The 14303-nt window shown below is 49.3% G+C and overlaps 1 protein-coding gene across 1 annotated transcript in view; it reads right to left on the bottom strand.

Moving 5' to 3' along the window:
* The window catches only part of UTP14A (UTP14A small subunit processome component), a 23032-nt gene extending 10164 nt beyond the window's left edge, over positions 1 to 12868 (bottom strand). The window contains exons 1-11 of the mRNA XM_073589867.1: positions 12710 to 12868; positions 10164 to 10230; positions 9813 to 9883; positions 8001 to 8065; positions 7190 to 7332; positions 6351 to 6506; positions 2635 to 2754; positions 2450 to 2544; positions 1547 to 1670; positions 1374 to 1451; positions 539 to 899 (exon numbers count right to left, since the gene is read on the bottom strand). Coding sequence (XP_073445968.1) covers positions 539 to 899; positions 1374 to 1451; positions 1547 to 1670; positions 2450 to 2544; positions 2635 to 2754; positions 6351 to 6506; positions 7190 to 7332; positions 8001 to 8065; positions 9813 to 9883; positions 10164 to 10230; positions 12710 to 12768 — 1339 coding nt within the window. The 5' untranslated portion in view covers positions 12769 to 12868. The remainder of the gene's footprint in view (positions 1 to 538; positions 900 to 1373; positions 1452 to 1546; positions 1671 to 2449; positions 2545 to 2634; positions 2755 to 6350; positions 6507 to 7189; positions 7333 to 8000; positions 8066 to 9812; positions 9884 to 10163; positions 10231 to 12709) is intronic.
* Positions 12869 to 14303: the final 1435 nt, after the last annotated feature.

The following is a 14303-nucleotide window of genomic DNA, read 5'->3' as shown; positions in this document are numbered from 1 at the left end:
AACCCAATCTCCATACCTGTACCCCATTGAAAACCTCTGGAATGTAATCAAGAGGATGATGGATAGTCACAAGCCATCAAACAAACAAGAACTGCTTAAATTTTTGCACCAGAAGCAGTGTTAAAGACTGGTGGAAAGCATGCCAAGACACATGAAAGTTGTGATTAAAAATCATGGTTATTCCACAAAATATTGATTTCTGAGTTAAACATTAGTATTGTGGTTTCTATATGATTAGGAACTTGTTTTCTTTGCATTATTTGACGTCTGAAAGCAAGGTTTTTGTCTTTTTTTTTAAAAAAATTTTGACCATTTCTCCTTTTCAGAAAAAAATACAAAATTTAGTGCTTGGAAATTCGAAGACAGGTTGTCAGAAGTTTATAGACTAAAAGAAAAATTTACATTTTACTCAAAAATATACCTATAAAGAGAAAAAGCAGAGAAACTGAACATTTGAAAGTGGTCTCTTAATTTTTGCCAGAGCTGTATATATACATACATATATATACACCCATGCATACTTCTGACCAGTACTCACCCGGCTCTGGTTCTGCAGACTCCTGCTCTGCCAGTTCTTGGCGCACAAGTCTTCTGTCTGCGAACTCTTGCAGTAATGTCTCTTCTTCCTCTATCTCCTCCTCGTCATCCTCTTGCTCCTCGGTCTTAGTGTTCACCTCTTCTTCCATACGATTCTCCACCAGACCCCCAGCCTGATTTCCGTCACTCCGCAGCTTTCCCAACATCCAGGGGTTGGCTCCCTGGAGACTCATTTGTGCCTCATTGACGAAGTCTGGGACGGTATCCTCCGCCTCTTCCTCATCTTCCTCCTCGGACACCATCTCGATTTTTCGGGTCAGCTCCCGATGTTTGTGGAGCTGTTCCTGCATCGCTTTACGGGCCTAAAAGATGGTAAAAGAAGAGCATTTGACTGACCAAATACAGGCCAAGAGGGCACTGCATTGCACAAGAACAAGTACATCCACTCCTTGCCTCAAATACTCTGCGCTGCTGTAATTCTCACTTTATGACTCCTCACAACATCTGTACATTCCTCGGAATGACCCCCCTTCCTGCCATGTAATTTAGTCTATGAACTCCCACAAGATCAGTGCAATGCTCTCCTGACATACTCTGTGCTGCTGGGGCTCACACTCAGTCACACTACTGGGCCTATGCAATCAGAAAAATTCTCATCTGAAATACTCTGCACAGCTGGGAATTCATCACTAACATTCCCCACGGAAAGCTCCTAGAACATAAACGCTGCTGCTGTGATCGCCATCATCAGTCGCCGATATCTGCAGGACTCCTGTGTGTTGAAGGATCGGTATCCAGAAGTCGCAAAGGGCTGTAGAGAAAGAAGAGCCGCTCACCCCCTCATCGTACTTGGCCATGATGGCCTTGGACTTCGCCCACTTCCCGCTGTTCTGGTGCTTCAGAGACATTCGCTCCTGGAGAGAGAAAAGAGTGGTCAGGAAGAAGAGAAAGAGCAGACAGGAAAACCCCGACAATAGCCGCCCCCTGAAACAATGTGCCCCACAATCACCATCATCCGGGCCCTCTCCAGTTTCTCCAACTCCTCAAGGGCAGCTTCAGGATCAATCCTCCGCAGCTCCTCAAACTTCTTCAATGTCTCCTTCTTCTTGACTTTTTTTAGCATACGATGATACCTGGAAGAATCAGAGCGGAGGTAAGAGCAGAAATCCGTACACTGGACACCGGCGATGTGTAAGGGAAGAGGTGTGAGAGCAGAGTGGAGAAGTGACTGCACCAGCAGAATAGTGAGTGCAGCTCTCGAACATAATACAGGATGCAACTCAGGATCAGTACAGGATCAGTAATGTAAGTACACAGTGACTGCACCAGCAGAATAGTGAGCGCAGCTCTGGAGTATAATACAGGATGTAACTCAGGATCAGTAATGTAATTCTGTACACAGTGACTGCACCAGCAGAATAGTGAGTGCAGCTCTGGTGTATAATACAGGATGTAACTCAGGATCAGTAATGTAATTCTGTACACAGTGACTGCACCAGCAGAATAGTGAGTGCAGCTCTGGAGTATAACACAGGATGTAACTCAGGATCAGTAATGTATGTACACTGACTGCACCAGCAGAATAGTGAGTGCAGCTCTGGAGTATAATACAGGATGTAACTCAGGATCAGTAATGTATGTACACAGTGACTGCACCAGCAGAATAGTGAGTGCAGCTCTGGAGTATAATACAGGATGTAACTCAGGATCAGTAATGTAATGTATGTACACAGTGACTGCACCAGCAGAATGGTGAGTGCAGCTCTGGAGTATAACACAGGATGTAACTCAGGATCAGTAATGTATGTACACAGTGACTGCACCAGCAGAATAGTGAGTGCAGCTCTGGAGTATAATACAGGATGTAGCTCAGGATCAGTACAGATGGAAATATTAGAATGAGTTTTCTTACATTTTACTTTTGATCTTCTTTTGTCTTCGTGCTTTTGCCTCATAGTAGGACTGGAGGGCTCTTGCTTTTTGGAGCTCTGCCCGGCGCTCCTTTGCCTAAATGAAGACAGACATGACTCCTCAGCAAGTGTACTGATCTCTGTTCCTCCCGTCTGCATGCCTGCCACACCGCTGCACCCCTTTTACCTCTTCCAGGCTCATGGCTTTCAGCGATGCCTCCTCCACTGGTGTCAACAGCGGATCCGTGATGGGCTGTTTATTCTTATGAAGGATGCCGAATATCTCCATCTCCAGTGGAGTCTTCGCCTGGGGTGGCAAAAAAATATTTTTAAAACCATGTATAAATCTTTAGAAGGATTAGGAACGTTTTCTGAAATAATTAAGTTCTGTAAAGGCGTTCACGCCCTTTTTCAATGTGAAGAAGATTTTTGCACTATGGATAGGTCACTGCCTAATGGGGACTCGCCATGTGCCAAAATGTTATATACACCAGCAGATACAGGCTAATCAGCGGGCTCACAGCGTTACAATGCTCCCCCCCCTTGGAGAGTCTACTTTTAGCCATAAAGTAGTGTCCAGAGCCATTACAGACATTGCTCAAAGTGAGCACAGATGTGCTGCAGAGCCAGCTGCCAATCATAGTGCAGGGCTGTGCTCACAGTTGTGTACTGAGCTATAGTCGCGCTTCTACAATTGAAAGCCGATGGCTATTGGGACTAAGTAATTTTGTTTTCCCCGGTGGCTGCAGGGTCAGTTCTGTGGCCGGCACCTTCCTTACGCTGTTTACATGCATACTAACCCTGCTTCTGCAGGATCATAGCGTTCGGTGACATGACCGGATCCCTCTAAACTATCGGCGCTGCAGCAAATTTTGGCCTTTGTGACGCAGCAGTTATTTCTTTTACTTTTGCAGAACAAATGTTTTGTCATCATTATTTTTAGCGTTTTTTGCCTGAGGGCTAGCTTGTTTTTTCTCTTTTTGAGAAGTAAATTAGCTTTTTTCTGTAAGATTTGGGTGATTTACAAAATTACCATATATACTCTAAGCCGAGATTTTCAGCCCATTTTTTTGGGGAGCGGGGGTGTCACAGAACATACCCACCCGTCCTGGCAATCTCTGAAGCCCCTCGCTTCTCCACTGTCTCCCTTCCTGCCTTCAGCGGTCACGTGGTACCGCTCATTAAACTCATGAATATGCGCATATTCATGAGTGGTAATGAGCAGAATCCCGCTGAAGGCAGGAAGTGAGACAGTGGAGAAGCGAGGCTGCAGAGACGTTCCAGGACGGTTGAGTATAGCAATATTCACCTGTCCTCGTTCCCACGCTGCTCACTGCCATCTGCTGCTTCCTGTGTCCGTGTTTAGCCAGCAGGGGGCACGGTGACGTGGTTAGTGCGCACCGCCTGCTGGCTGAACAGTCACTGACAGAGGATGCGCAGACAGTGGTGAGCAGCGATGGACCCTGGACAGGTGAATATCACAGGTGCCGGGTCCTGAGCAGGAGAGGAGAGTATGGCATTTTTTGCAGCAGCACATGGGGGGGCCCACAGTCCACGGGGCAGCACATGGGGGGGCCACAGTCCACGGGGCAGCACATGGGGGGGCCACAGTCCACGCGGCAGCACATGGGGGGGGGCCACAGTCCACGCGGCAGCACATGGGGGGGGGCCACAGTCCACGCGGCAGCACATGGGGGGGGCATAATCTATGGAGCAGCATATGTGGGCATATTCTATGGGGCAGCATATGTGGGCATATTCTATGGGGCATTTTATGGGGCCATAACCTTTATGGAGCATTATATGGGGCATATTTTATGGAGCCATTATTAACCTTTGTGCAGCATTATATGGGGTGTATTTTGTATGGAACATTATACGGGGCTCCTGATTCAATATGGATATTCAAAAACACCTAACCTACTGATGTCTCAATTAATTTTACTTTTATTGGTATCTATTTTTATTTTTGAAATGTACCAGTAGCTGCTGCATTTTCCACCCTAGGCTTATACATGAGTCAATAAGTTTTCCCAGCTTTTTGTGGCAAAATTGGGGGGGGGGGGGGGGGGGGGGGTCGGCTTATACAAGAGTATACACGGTAAGAATTTTTAAGGAAGACAAAAATTAAAAAAGAAAAATAATTCTGCCAAATTTTGTTTGCGTTTAATATATAGTTTTATAGTTTTTAAGGCTAAAGGATAAGTCCATTAAATTCAACCTATCACCAAACATGTTGATCCAGAGAAAGCAAGAAACCTTGAGGTCGACACTGATCGCTCCAAATACGGCGGTCACTCGAGTCCCATGATCAGCATCCATCACAGAACAGGGGTATTCCCAAATCCAAGATCCTATGCCAATATGTAGTAGGTGGAATAATAATAATAATATTAGGAAATACCTCCAATTAGAAATGTAGTATAGTTCTCTTGATTAACTATGTCGCTTTCCTCATGCGCAGTCATTGCAGGACCTTAGGTATCCATGGCTACGACCACTGATACAGTGATAGCTAGTTGCTAATGGTTGTAACCATGGATACCTAAGGTCCTGCAATGCCTGCACATGAGGATAAAGACAGAAAATCAGAAGAGCTATACTACATTTCTAATTAGGAGGTATTTGCTATTATTATGACACCTACTACATATTGAAATAGGACCTTGGAGATGGGAATAACCTTAACTTAGAATATTCTATTTTTAAAGAAACGCGTTAAGACCTTTCTTTTAGAAGAGAATCAACCGTTACCCCATCATGTGGCAGAAACTTCCAGTGTCACTGCTCTTACAGTAAGGAATCCACAGTCTCGTTGCTGTTACAGTAAAGAATCCAGTCTCACTGCTCTTACCGTAAAAATCTGCATCTCATTATGGTTGAACCTTCCTTTAACTAGACATAGAAGATGCCACCTTTTCCCTGAGGCCCAAGTCCCCCACTTCGTTCAGCAACAGCTCTGGGTGTAAGGGGCCCAATACCTGAAAATGGTTGGATTAACAGTCGATCATCAGCAGAAACGCAAGCCCTGGCAGCCTGCACCAGAAGTGTTGGGATTTTTCAGCCGATGCAGTAATTTTGGCCGACTCATCCTATGTTTATGGGGCATTATGTTTTTTTTTTCCTTTGTTTTTCCTGTAAGAATGAATGGCTCCCTTCTCGCATGGCTTCTTGCACTCCGGGGTGGAGAGCTCAGGCTTAGTGCTCAGCCAAACTGTGAACTCTTCCTTGCTATAAGTGGACGCAACTTTTCCCCTGCAGCATTAGAAGAGCTGGTTTCCAGCAGTCTGGCTGGCTTCAGAGCAGCGCTCACAGGCTGAATATAAAATATCTTGCCAGTGCTCATTGTCTAGAAGCGCGGCCTCTGCTGATAGACCGGTACCAAACGGACGTGCAGAGCGGCGCACACAATCATACTGGTCAGGTGTTTGCTGAAGAAGCGCCCTTCACTCATTAAGTTTAGTCTTATATGTGACGTTTCGGAGTGGTCTGATCCTTTCTCCAATGACGAGAACATCTCACTGTATCATACAGTTTTGCCTTTTGGGAACGGAGCAGACTGCTCCAAAACAGGTCCTCTTTATTCCTACTGTAATTTGGCATGTGGTCTTCAGTCCCGGAGTAGTGTCAGCCATCCAAGACCACCGGAGATGGATGATGGACCGCACTTGAAACTTACAATGTCGTGTCTATGCTAGCACAATGGGGAAGACGAGCCTTCTGCACCAAGCACCACGCTCTCCCCCTTTATGGTCCCTTCCTGTCAATTTCACAGTTTGTTTTTTAGAAAATATATTAAATATTCTATGAGGCAAACTGCAAAGTTGTTTGTTTTTAGAAAAACTTTGCAATTTTACCCTTTTCTGATGGAGACAACGCCTAAAAGTGCGCAGCGTCATTTACCTTCCATCCCACCATGGTTTCCTCTATGGGTGCTGTCCTCAGCGGTGGCTCCATCAGGGGGAACACCAGCTGCTCGGCCCTCCGATTCTCCTTCACTACGTTGTCCCATTTCGATACCTCTTCGGAGGCATTCTTGTAGGACAAGATTCTCTGGATCTGTAAAAAACAAAATACAATAAAATGTGTAAAGAGGATCCATCGCAAGAAAGGAGATTAGGGAATTGCCAAACGTGCAATTCCAGACTGTGTATTGCCAGTGTGTACCCACCAGTGGCATCACCCACGTAATCTCTAACACTTCGACAAGGTGCGCCAATTACATATGGCCCGTTACGTATGATACAAATGGGCAGCACGGTGGTTAGCACTGTTGCTTTGCAGCACTGGGGTCATGGGTTCAAATCCCATCAAAGACAACATCTGCAAGGAGTTTGTATGTTCTCCCCGTGTTTGCGTGGGTTTCCTCCGAGTTCTCCTATTTCATTTCACATTCAAAGACTGATAGGGAATCTAGATTGTGAGTGATGATGTCTGTAAAGCGCTGCGGAAGATGATAGCGCTATATAAGCAAAGCATAATAGGGCTGGCTGTGCAGCACATCTTATTTCGGCATTGCCTCTTCATGCAAGATGTGGCCATTTCCTCAGGAGGTCATATTAGAGTAGGAAGCGTGCACACTACATAGCGTGTGTAAGACACTTTCCATGGTGGGTGCTCCTTCCAGCATAAAGCAGCCCCTGCAGGAGTGGACACCGATGGCTCCCTCTAGTGTCAGGATGATATATGGCAGGTGGGCATCATGCTGGGAGATGGTCTGGAGACCCCCAGGCTGCACGTACCTTCTGCGTCTCCTCCTTGCTCAGCGGCAGTTCCACGCTCTTTGTGTCCTTGAGTTTGTTCAGCTGCTTCTTCACGTTGGACAGAGGCGTCACCTTCTTAATGGGGTCGATGAGGTCCGAGAGGCTGATCTTCTCACCTGCACCTGAGAAAACCACAGGAGCAATCAGCAGTGATTACAGGCAGAGTCCAGGAAGGCATGAGCAGGAGACAGATGGAGAGACAGATGAGTACCCAGCTTTCCCAGAGTCCTAACCTGTGGTTTGGCCTCACTACACAGCAGTAGAAGGGGAATCTCTGCAGAACGAGGCAGATTTATTCTTCAAGACTCTAGGAAAGCCAAGTGCAGTTAATATACCCACTGTCACTTCTGCCCTGACATTAGTAATTCTGAAGTCACTCTGCTTTCTCAGGCTCCTGAATGGTATTTGGTAATAGAACCCTGCCCCTGCAAAGCACATTTACCATTCAGCACCTTAAGAAATCAGAGAGACTGAAAAATACCACAACCATGGCTCCCACTGACACAGCCACCCAGCTTTCTCATGCTCCTGCAAAGCGATTAGACAGGCCGCCATATATTTCAGCATAGCTCAGGAAGAACGCTACAAGGAAAGCCGAGTGACATCCAATATAGCTGGTCACGCACCTCCCGGCCTGCTCGAAGACCAGAGGGGGAACAGCAATGGTGGCCCTATATAGTTGTCACCCAGCTTTCCGCAGAGCAGAAAGAACAGAAGTATTATATTTCGCTTATTTTTATAGTAAATATGAAACAGTGAAACATAAATGAATATAGAAAATAAGCCGCACCTTCTGCGCTGATGCCGAACTCCGATACCTGGAGGCCGGCCTCCGTCCGCTCCGACAGCTTCTTCCTGCAAAAGGGAGAGAAAATGCTGAGCACACGTCCCGCCAATCACAAGGAGGCGCCGACCAGGGAAGATCGCTCCTAAGCAGAATGCAGGATTATAATTTACTATATATGCAGCAAAGTGGCTGATAACTGCGAGTTTTAAGAGTATGTTAAAGGTCTCTACTTGAAGGCACAATGAATGGATAGGGCCTGATTATTTGCACTTTTTTTATACTACTTTTTACGGTATGTGCATACGCTGCGTATTTTTTCGCGCGGATTTTGCTAAATCTGCAGGTAAAATGACCTGCACTTTACCTGCGGATTTAGTGCAGATTTTGCCTGCGTTTTTACACCTGCGGATTTCTATAATGGAGAAAGTGTAAAAACACTGCGGATTCCGCAGAAAGAATTGACATGCTGCAGAAAATAAACCGCAGCAAATCTGCGGTTTTCCACAGCATGTGCACAGCGTTTTTTATATTCCATTGGTTAAACTGGTACTGTACACCGCACCAGAATCCGCAATGTGTGCACATACCCATAGTGTTCGACCTGTTTTCCATTTGCACCAAATTTTTCTTTACGGTCCGTTCTCTGCACACTCACTTGTTTTCTTATGTTCATTGTAGATGAAATTTGGGGTTTCCAGAGGTTTTTGGCAAATTCACCAATTGTGACTTTTTAAAAGGTCACAAAAATGTTGCACAATGCCCCTCTCCCCCCCCCCGCGGAGTTTTTCAGGCATACCAGAAATTTTTGCTTAGCTTTCAGACATTTTAGCAAAACATGAGACTTTTTGCCCTTAAAAAATAAGGTAAAAAAGAAAAAAAAAAAATTAATAGACAAAATACAAAAGTTCCTTTAAAATAACGCAAATAGTGAATCGGGCCCAAGACTTTTCTATTTTTCCGAACAATTCGGTCTCACAGCATGAGTCCCCTTGTTTACAGGAACTATTTTAGGGGAAAATATAAGTGTAAAAAGTTCTGAAAAATGTTTTGAGAGGAGCAGAAAAAAAAATTCTGCCATCCTCCCAGGTATAGCATTAGGACTCCGCAGGCCAGCAGGTGTCCTAGGACAGAAGAGGCGCGGGACTTCTTCACAGCCCGGTAGCATTAGGACTCCGCAGGCCTAGCAGGTGTCCTAGGACAGAAGAGGCTGGGGACTTCTTCACAGCCCGGTAACATTAGGACTCCGCAGGCCCAGCAGGTGTCCTAGGACGGCAGAGCCTCCGGACTTCTTCACAACCCGCCTGCCATCCTGCTCATGCACAGTGAGAGCCTTATATCTATAACCAACTGCCTACATGCTGCAGTCAGTAATGGAAGCAGCATCTGAGGGGTTATCTGGCCAGGATCAGATCACATCGGAGGTTGTCAGATGTAACATGAAGCTGACGACGGCGCGGACGTTGCCCACGCGAAAACAGCCTTTCTTTCGTAGCACTTATAGGGCAGCGAATTTTAAGGCGTTTCTGGCTACGTGGCTGTGATGCTTCTGTGCTATACTGAAAATATGGGGCAGTTCTGTGAGAGATCGCAGTGTTTCTCATCCAATAGATCTCAATGCAGAGTAAATTGTGCCAGTGACACTCCATCGCAACCCGAGATTTCAGCCCACCTACTCGCCCGCCCGTTACGGCCGCACAATGTGCCGGATAGGAAGCAACATAACAATGACTTTTGTCCCTGACTAATAATTCGGAACGTCCGATAGTCCGGCAGCAGGTTGCTGGACGTCGCCGTCTGTCCTGCGGTAGCACAGACCTTTTGTTGCCGCCCAGGGCAGTGATGGCCTCCAGCAGCTTCTGGTGTTTCCGCTTCGCATCCTCGTCATCCTGCGGAAAGGAAAGAAAGTCGTCACACAAGTCCACTGACCCCCGGAGGGTCTCGTGGTTCAGAATGACAGATTATTGAAATTTTACGGCTACACTCTATGTAATGGAACAAGGAAAAGCATCTCCATGTTGAATTAATGGGAGCGAGGGTCACTGCGTTATCTGATAATCCGGAATAGGCCCCCAGACACCTCAGGATGGAGACGTACAGTCAGGGCTAGGAGCGCCCCCAGCAGACAGAGTGCGGCTCACATGTCTGACCACACATCGGTGTCCGTACCTCGTCCTCGCTGGCGCTCACAGGCTGCTCCGTCACAAACAGATCCTCCTCGTCTACGGATAGGATGCTGCAAAACATGGCGACACTTCCGATCAATAATAGCGGGGTCCAGGGTGAGACCCCCAACACACACCATTCAGGGGTGAGGGTGAGACCCTGGCCCCAACACACACACACCATTCAGGGGTGAGGGTGAGACCCTGGCCCCAACACACACACACCATTCAGGGGTGAGGGTGAGACCCTGGCCCCAACACACACAAACACACACCATTCAGGGGTGAGGGTGAGACCCTGGCCCCAACACACACCATTCAGGGGTGAGGGTGAGACCCTGGCCCCAACACACACACACACACACACACCATTCAGGGGTGAGGGTGAGACCCTGGCCCCAACACACACACACACCATTCAGGGGTGAGGGTGAGACCCTGGCCCCAACACACACACACACACCATTCAGGGGTGAGGGTGAGACCCTGGCCCCAACACACACACACACACCATTCAGGGGTGAGGGTGAGACCCTGGCCCCAACACACACACACACACCATTCAGGGGTGAGGGTGAGACCCTGGCCCCAACACACACACACCATTCAGGGGTGAGGGTGAGACCCTGGCCCCAACACACACACACCATTCAGGGGTGAGGGTGAGACCCTGGCCCCAACACACACACACACCATTCAGGGGTGAGGGTGAGACCCTGGCCCCAACACACACACACACCATTCAGGGGTGAGGGTGAGACCCTGGCCCCAACACACACACACACCATTCAGGGGTGAGGGTGAGACCCTGGCCCCAACACACACACACACCATTCAGGGGTGAGGGTGAGACCCTGGCCCCAACACACACACACACCATTCAGGGGTGAGGGTGAGACCCTGGCCCCAACACACACACACACCATTCAGGGGTGAGGGTGAGACCCTGGCCCCAACACACACACACACCATTCAGGGGTGAGGGTGAGACCCTGGCCCCAACACACACACACACCATTCAGGGGTGAGGGTGAGACCCTGGCCCCAACACACACACACACCATTCAGGGGTGAGGGTGAGACCCTGGCCCCAACACACACACACCATTCAGGGGTAAGGGTGAGACCCTGGCCCCAACACACACACACTATTCAGGGGTGAGGGTGAGACCCTGGCCCCAACACACACACACTATTCAGGGGTGAGGGTGAGACCCTGGCCCCAACACACACACACTATTCAGGGGTGAGGGTGAGACCCTGGCCCCAACACACACACTATTCAGGGGTGAGGGTGAGACCCTGGCCCCAACACACACACTATTCAGGGGTGAGGGTGAGACCATGGCCCCAACACACACACACCATTCAGGGGTGAGGGTGAGATCCCCCCCCCCCCAACACACCATTCAGGGGTGAGGGTGAGACCCCCCCAACACACACACACACCATTGAAGGGTGAGACCCCCCCCAACACACACACACCATTCAAGGGTAAGGGTGAGACCCCCCCCAACACACACCATTCAAGGGTAAGGGTGAGACCCCCCCCAACACACACCATTCAAGGGTGAGACCCCCCCCAACACACACCATTCAAGGGTGAGACCCCCCCCCCAACACACACACACACCATTCAAGGGTGAGACCCCCCCCAACACACACACACCATTCAAGGGTGAGACCCCCCCCAACACACACACACCATTCAAGGGTGAGACCCCCCCCCAACACACACACACCATTCAAGGGTGAGACCCCCCCCCCAACACACACACACCATTCAAGGGTGAGACCCCCCCCCCAACACACACCATTCAAGGGTGAGACCCCCCCCAACACACACACACACCATTCAAGGGTGAGACCCCCCCCAACACACACACACACCATTCAAGGGTGAGACCCCCCCCAACACACACACACCATTCAAGGGTGAGACCCCCCCCAACACACACACACCATTCAAGGGTGAGACCCCCCCCCCCCCCCCAACACACACACACCATTCAAGGGTGAGACCCCCCCCCCAACACACACACACCATTCAAGGGTGAGACCCCCCCCCCCCAACACACACACACCATTCAAGGGTGAGACCCCCCCCCCCCAACACACACACACCATTCAAGGGTGAGACCCCCCCCCCCCCAACACACACACACCATTCAAGGGTGAGACCCCCCCCCCCCCCCAACACACACACACCATTCAAGGGTGAGACCCCCCCCCCCCCCAACACACACACACCATTCAAGGGTGAGACCCCCCCCCCCCAACACACACACACCATTCAAGGGTGAGACCCCCCCAACACACACACACACCATTCAAGGGTGAGACCCCCCCCCCCAACACACACACCATTCAAGGGTGAGACCCCCCCCCCAACACACACACACCATTGAGGGGTGAGGGCGAGACCCCCAACATACACACACCATTCAAGGATGAGACCCCCAACACACACCATTGAGGGGTGACGCTCACACACCCTGCCCCCCTACTACACCACAAGTCATAGAATCTTAGTCCCAACACCCCCCGGACCTGCTTCGTTTCTGCGCTTCTGTCGCAGCCGCTCGCTTTTTCTTCCTAGTCGGGTTCATTTCTCCTGTGCGACAACACGTGCACCTCACGCCGTAAAGCGCTTCCGCTTCCTGATCTGCCAGGATTGTCGCGATACCCACGGCATGCTGCCCTCACTGTGCCGCGCACCACGTGACCACGAGTCGCGCGTGCGCGTACACACAAGAGCGTGAGAGGCTATGCTAAGACCGCGCGGGGGCGCCAAGAAGCAGTGAGAACAGCGCTCGTCATTCCATAACAGGCCGGTAGAGGGCGCTGATGTCACGCGGAGGAGAAGTCCATAGACTCTGATGCAAATGAATTCTGAAATAAATCCTGTTCACATTGAACGTTTTCTGCAGTAAATAAATGTGATTTATCCTCTGATAATTGATGATCTGAACATTACACGACTCCTCTGCGTCCAGGAAAATCCGAGAGCAGAGCACAAGATAAACAGACATGTTGCGGGCTGGAAAGACGCATCGCATGTCCGTTTATGCAGGGATGTCACAGACGTCTCTGAACTCATAGTGGAGATTGGATTTCTTGACATCCCATCCACTATGCTGTAACATCTGGACGCTGCGGATTGGACGCTGTGGATGTACACAGCGTCCAACCTGCAGCATTTACTGACCGTGGGAACATACCGTAAGTGTATTATTATCAAGATAAATGTACCCGTACGATGTATTGGGTGCGGTGATGGTTCAGTGATCACAGAGGAATCATCTGCATTCAAAAGCCGGCAGCGCTGCCGATTCCTGACCGTGGGGACGTAGCCTTATACTGTGGAGCACGGTGTATATAAGCGGCTCAGCTCGGTCACACGGCGTCTGGAGATGTGCGATTTTTCACGTGCAGACACAACGGCCTCCATTGATCCTGCTATCTGACCACTGAATCTGCTCCCCGAGGCCTCTGGATCCTCCAGTCATTGGTGGAAGTTTATCACAATTTTTTTTAATGTTTGAACTTTCTGTTTAAAAGTTTAAAATGTATAAAACTAAATGTTTTGTGTATTTTTTAGAACTTCCTAAATTTTTACTGATCAGCGGTAGTAGCGTAGTTACTGGGGGGCAGAGGGGGCCGTTGCGCTGGGCCCAGTCACATGCAGGGGCCCACTGGGAGACATGGCCAGTATCTGAGGCGACAGGGAGAGATTAGCACAATGCCAGCTCCCCTGCCTGACAGACTGCACAGCGGCAGGTTGTAGAGCCTCTCTGTGCAGTGTAAGATGCTGCTATCTCACCGGAGGAACAGCTGCCGGCCAGTATTAGTATAAGAAGGTATAGCAATGGCACAGACAGACTGCCTGCAAACTTCATGGTGAGTGGGGATGGAATTTATTAAATTCATCCACCTTAGGCATGTCATGGTCACTGTGGGATGAATGTGAGAGGATGGGGGTATTGTGGGGGAGGGGGTACAGAGGACAGGGGGTGAATGTGAGAGGATGGGAGTATTGAGAGTGAGGGGGACAGAGCACTGAGGGTGTATGTGAGAGGATGGGAGTATTGTGGGGGAGGGGGTACAGGGCACTGGGGGTGAATGTGAAAGGATGGGGGTATTG

This window comes from Dendrobates tinctorius, unplaced genomic scaffold (genome assembly GCF_039654945.1).
Source record: "Dendrobates tinctorius isolate UK_male_01 unplaced genomic scaffold, ASM3965494v1 ptg000114l, whole genome shotgun sequence".
In the NCBI taxonomy this organism is placed as follows: Eukaryota; Metazoa; Chordata; class Amphibia; order Anura; family Dendrobatidae; genus Dendrobates; species Dendrobates tinctorius.
The sequence above is the reverse complement of the archived record's forward strand: the minus strand, read 5'-3'. Positions and strand labels throughout refer to the sequence as shown.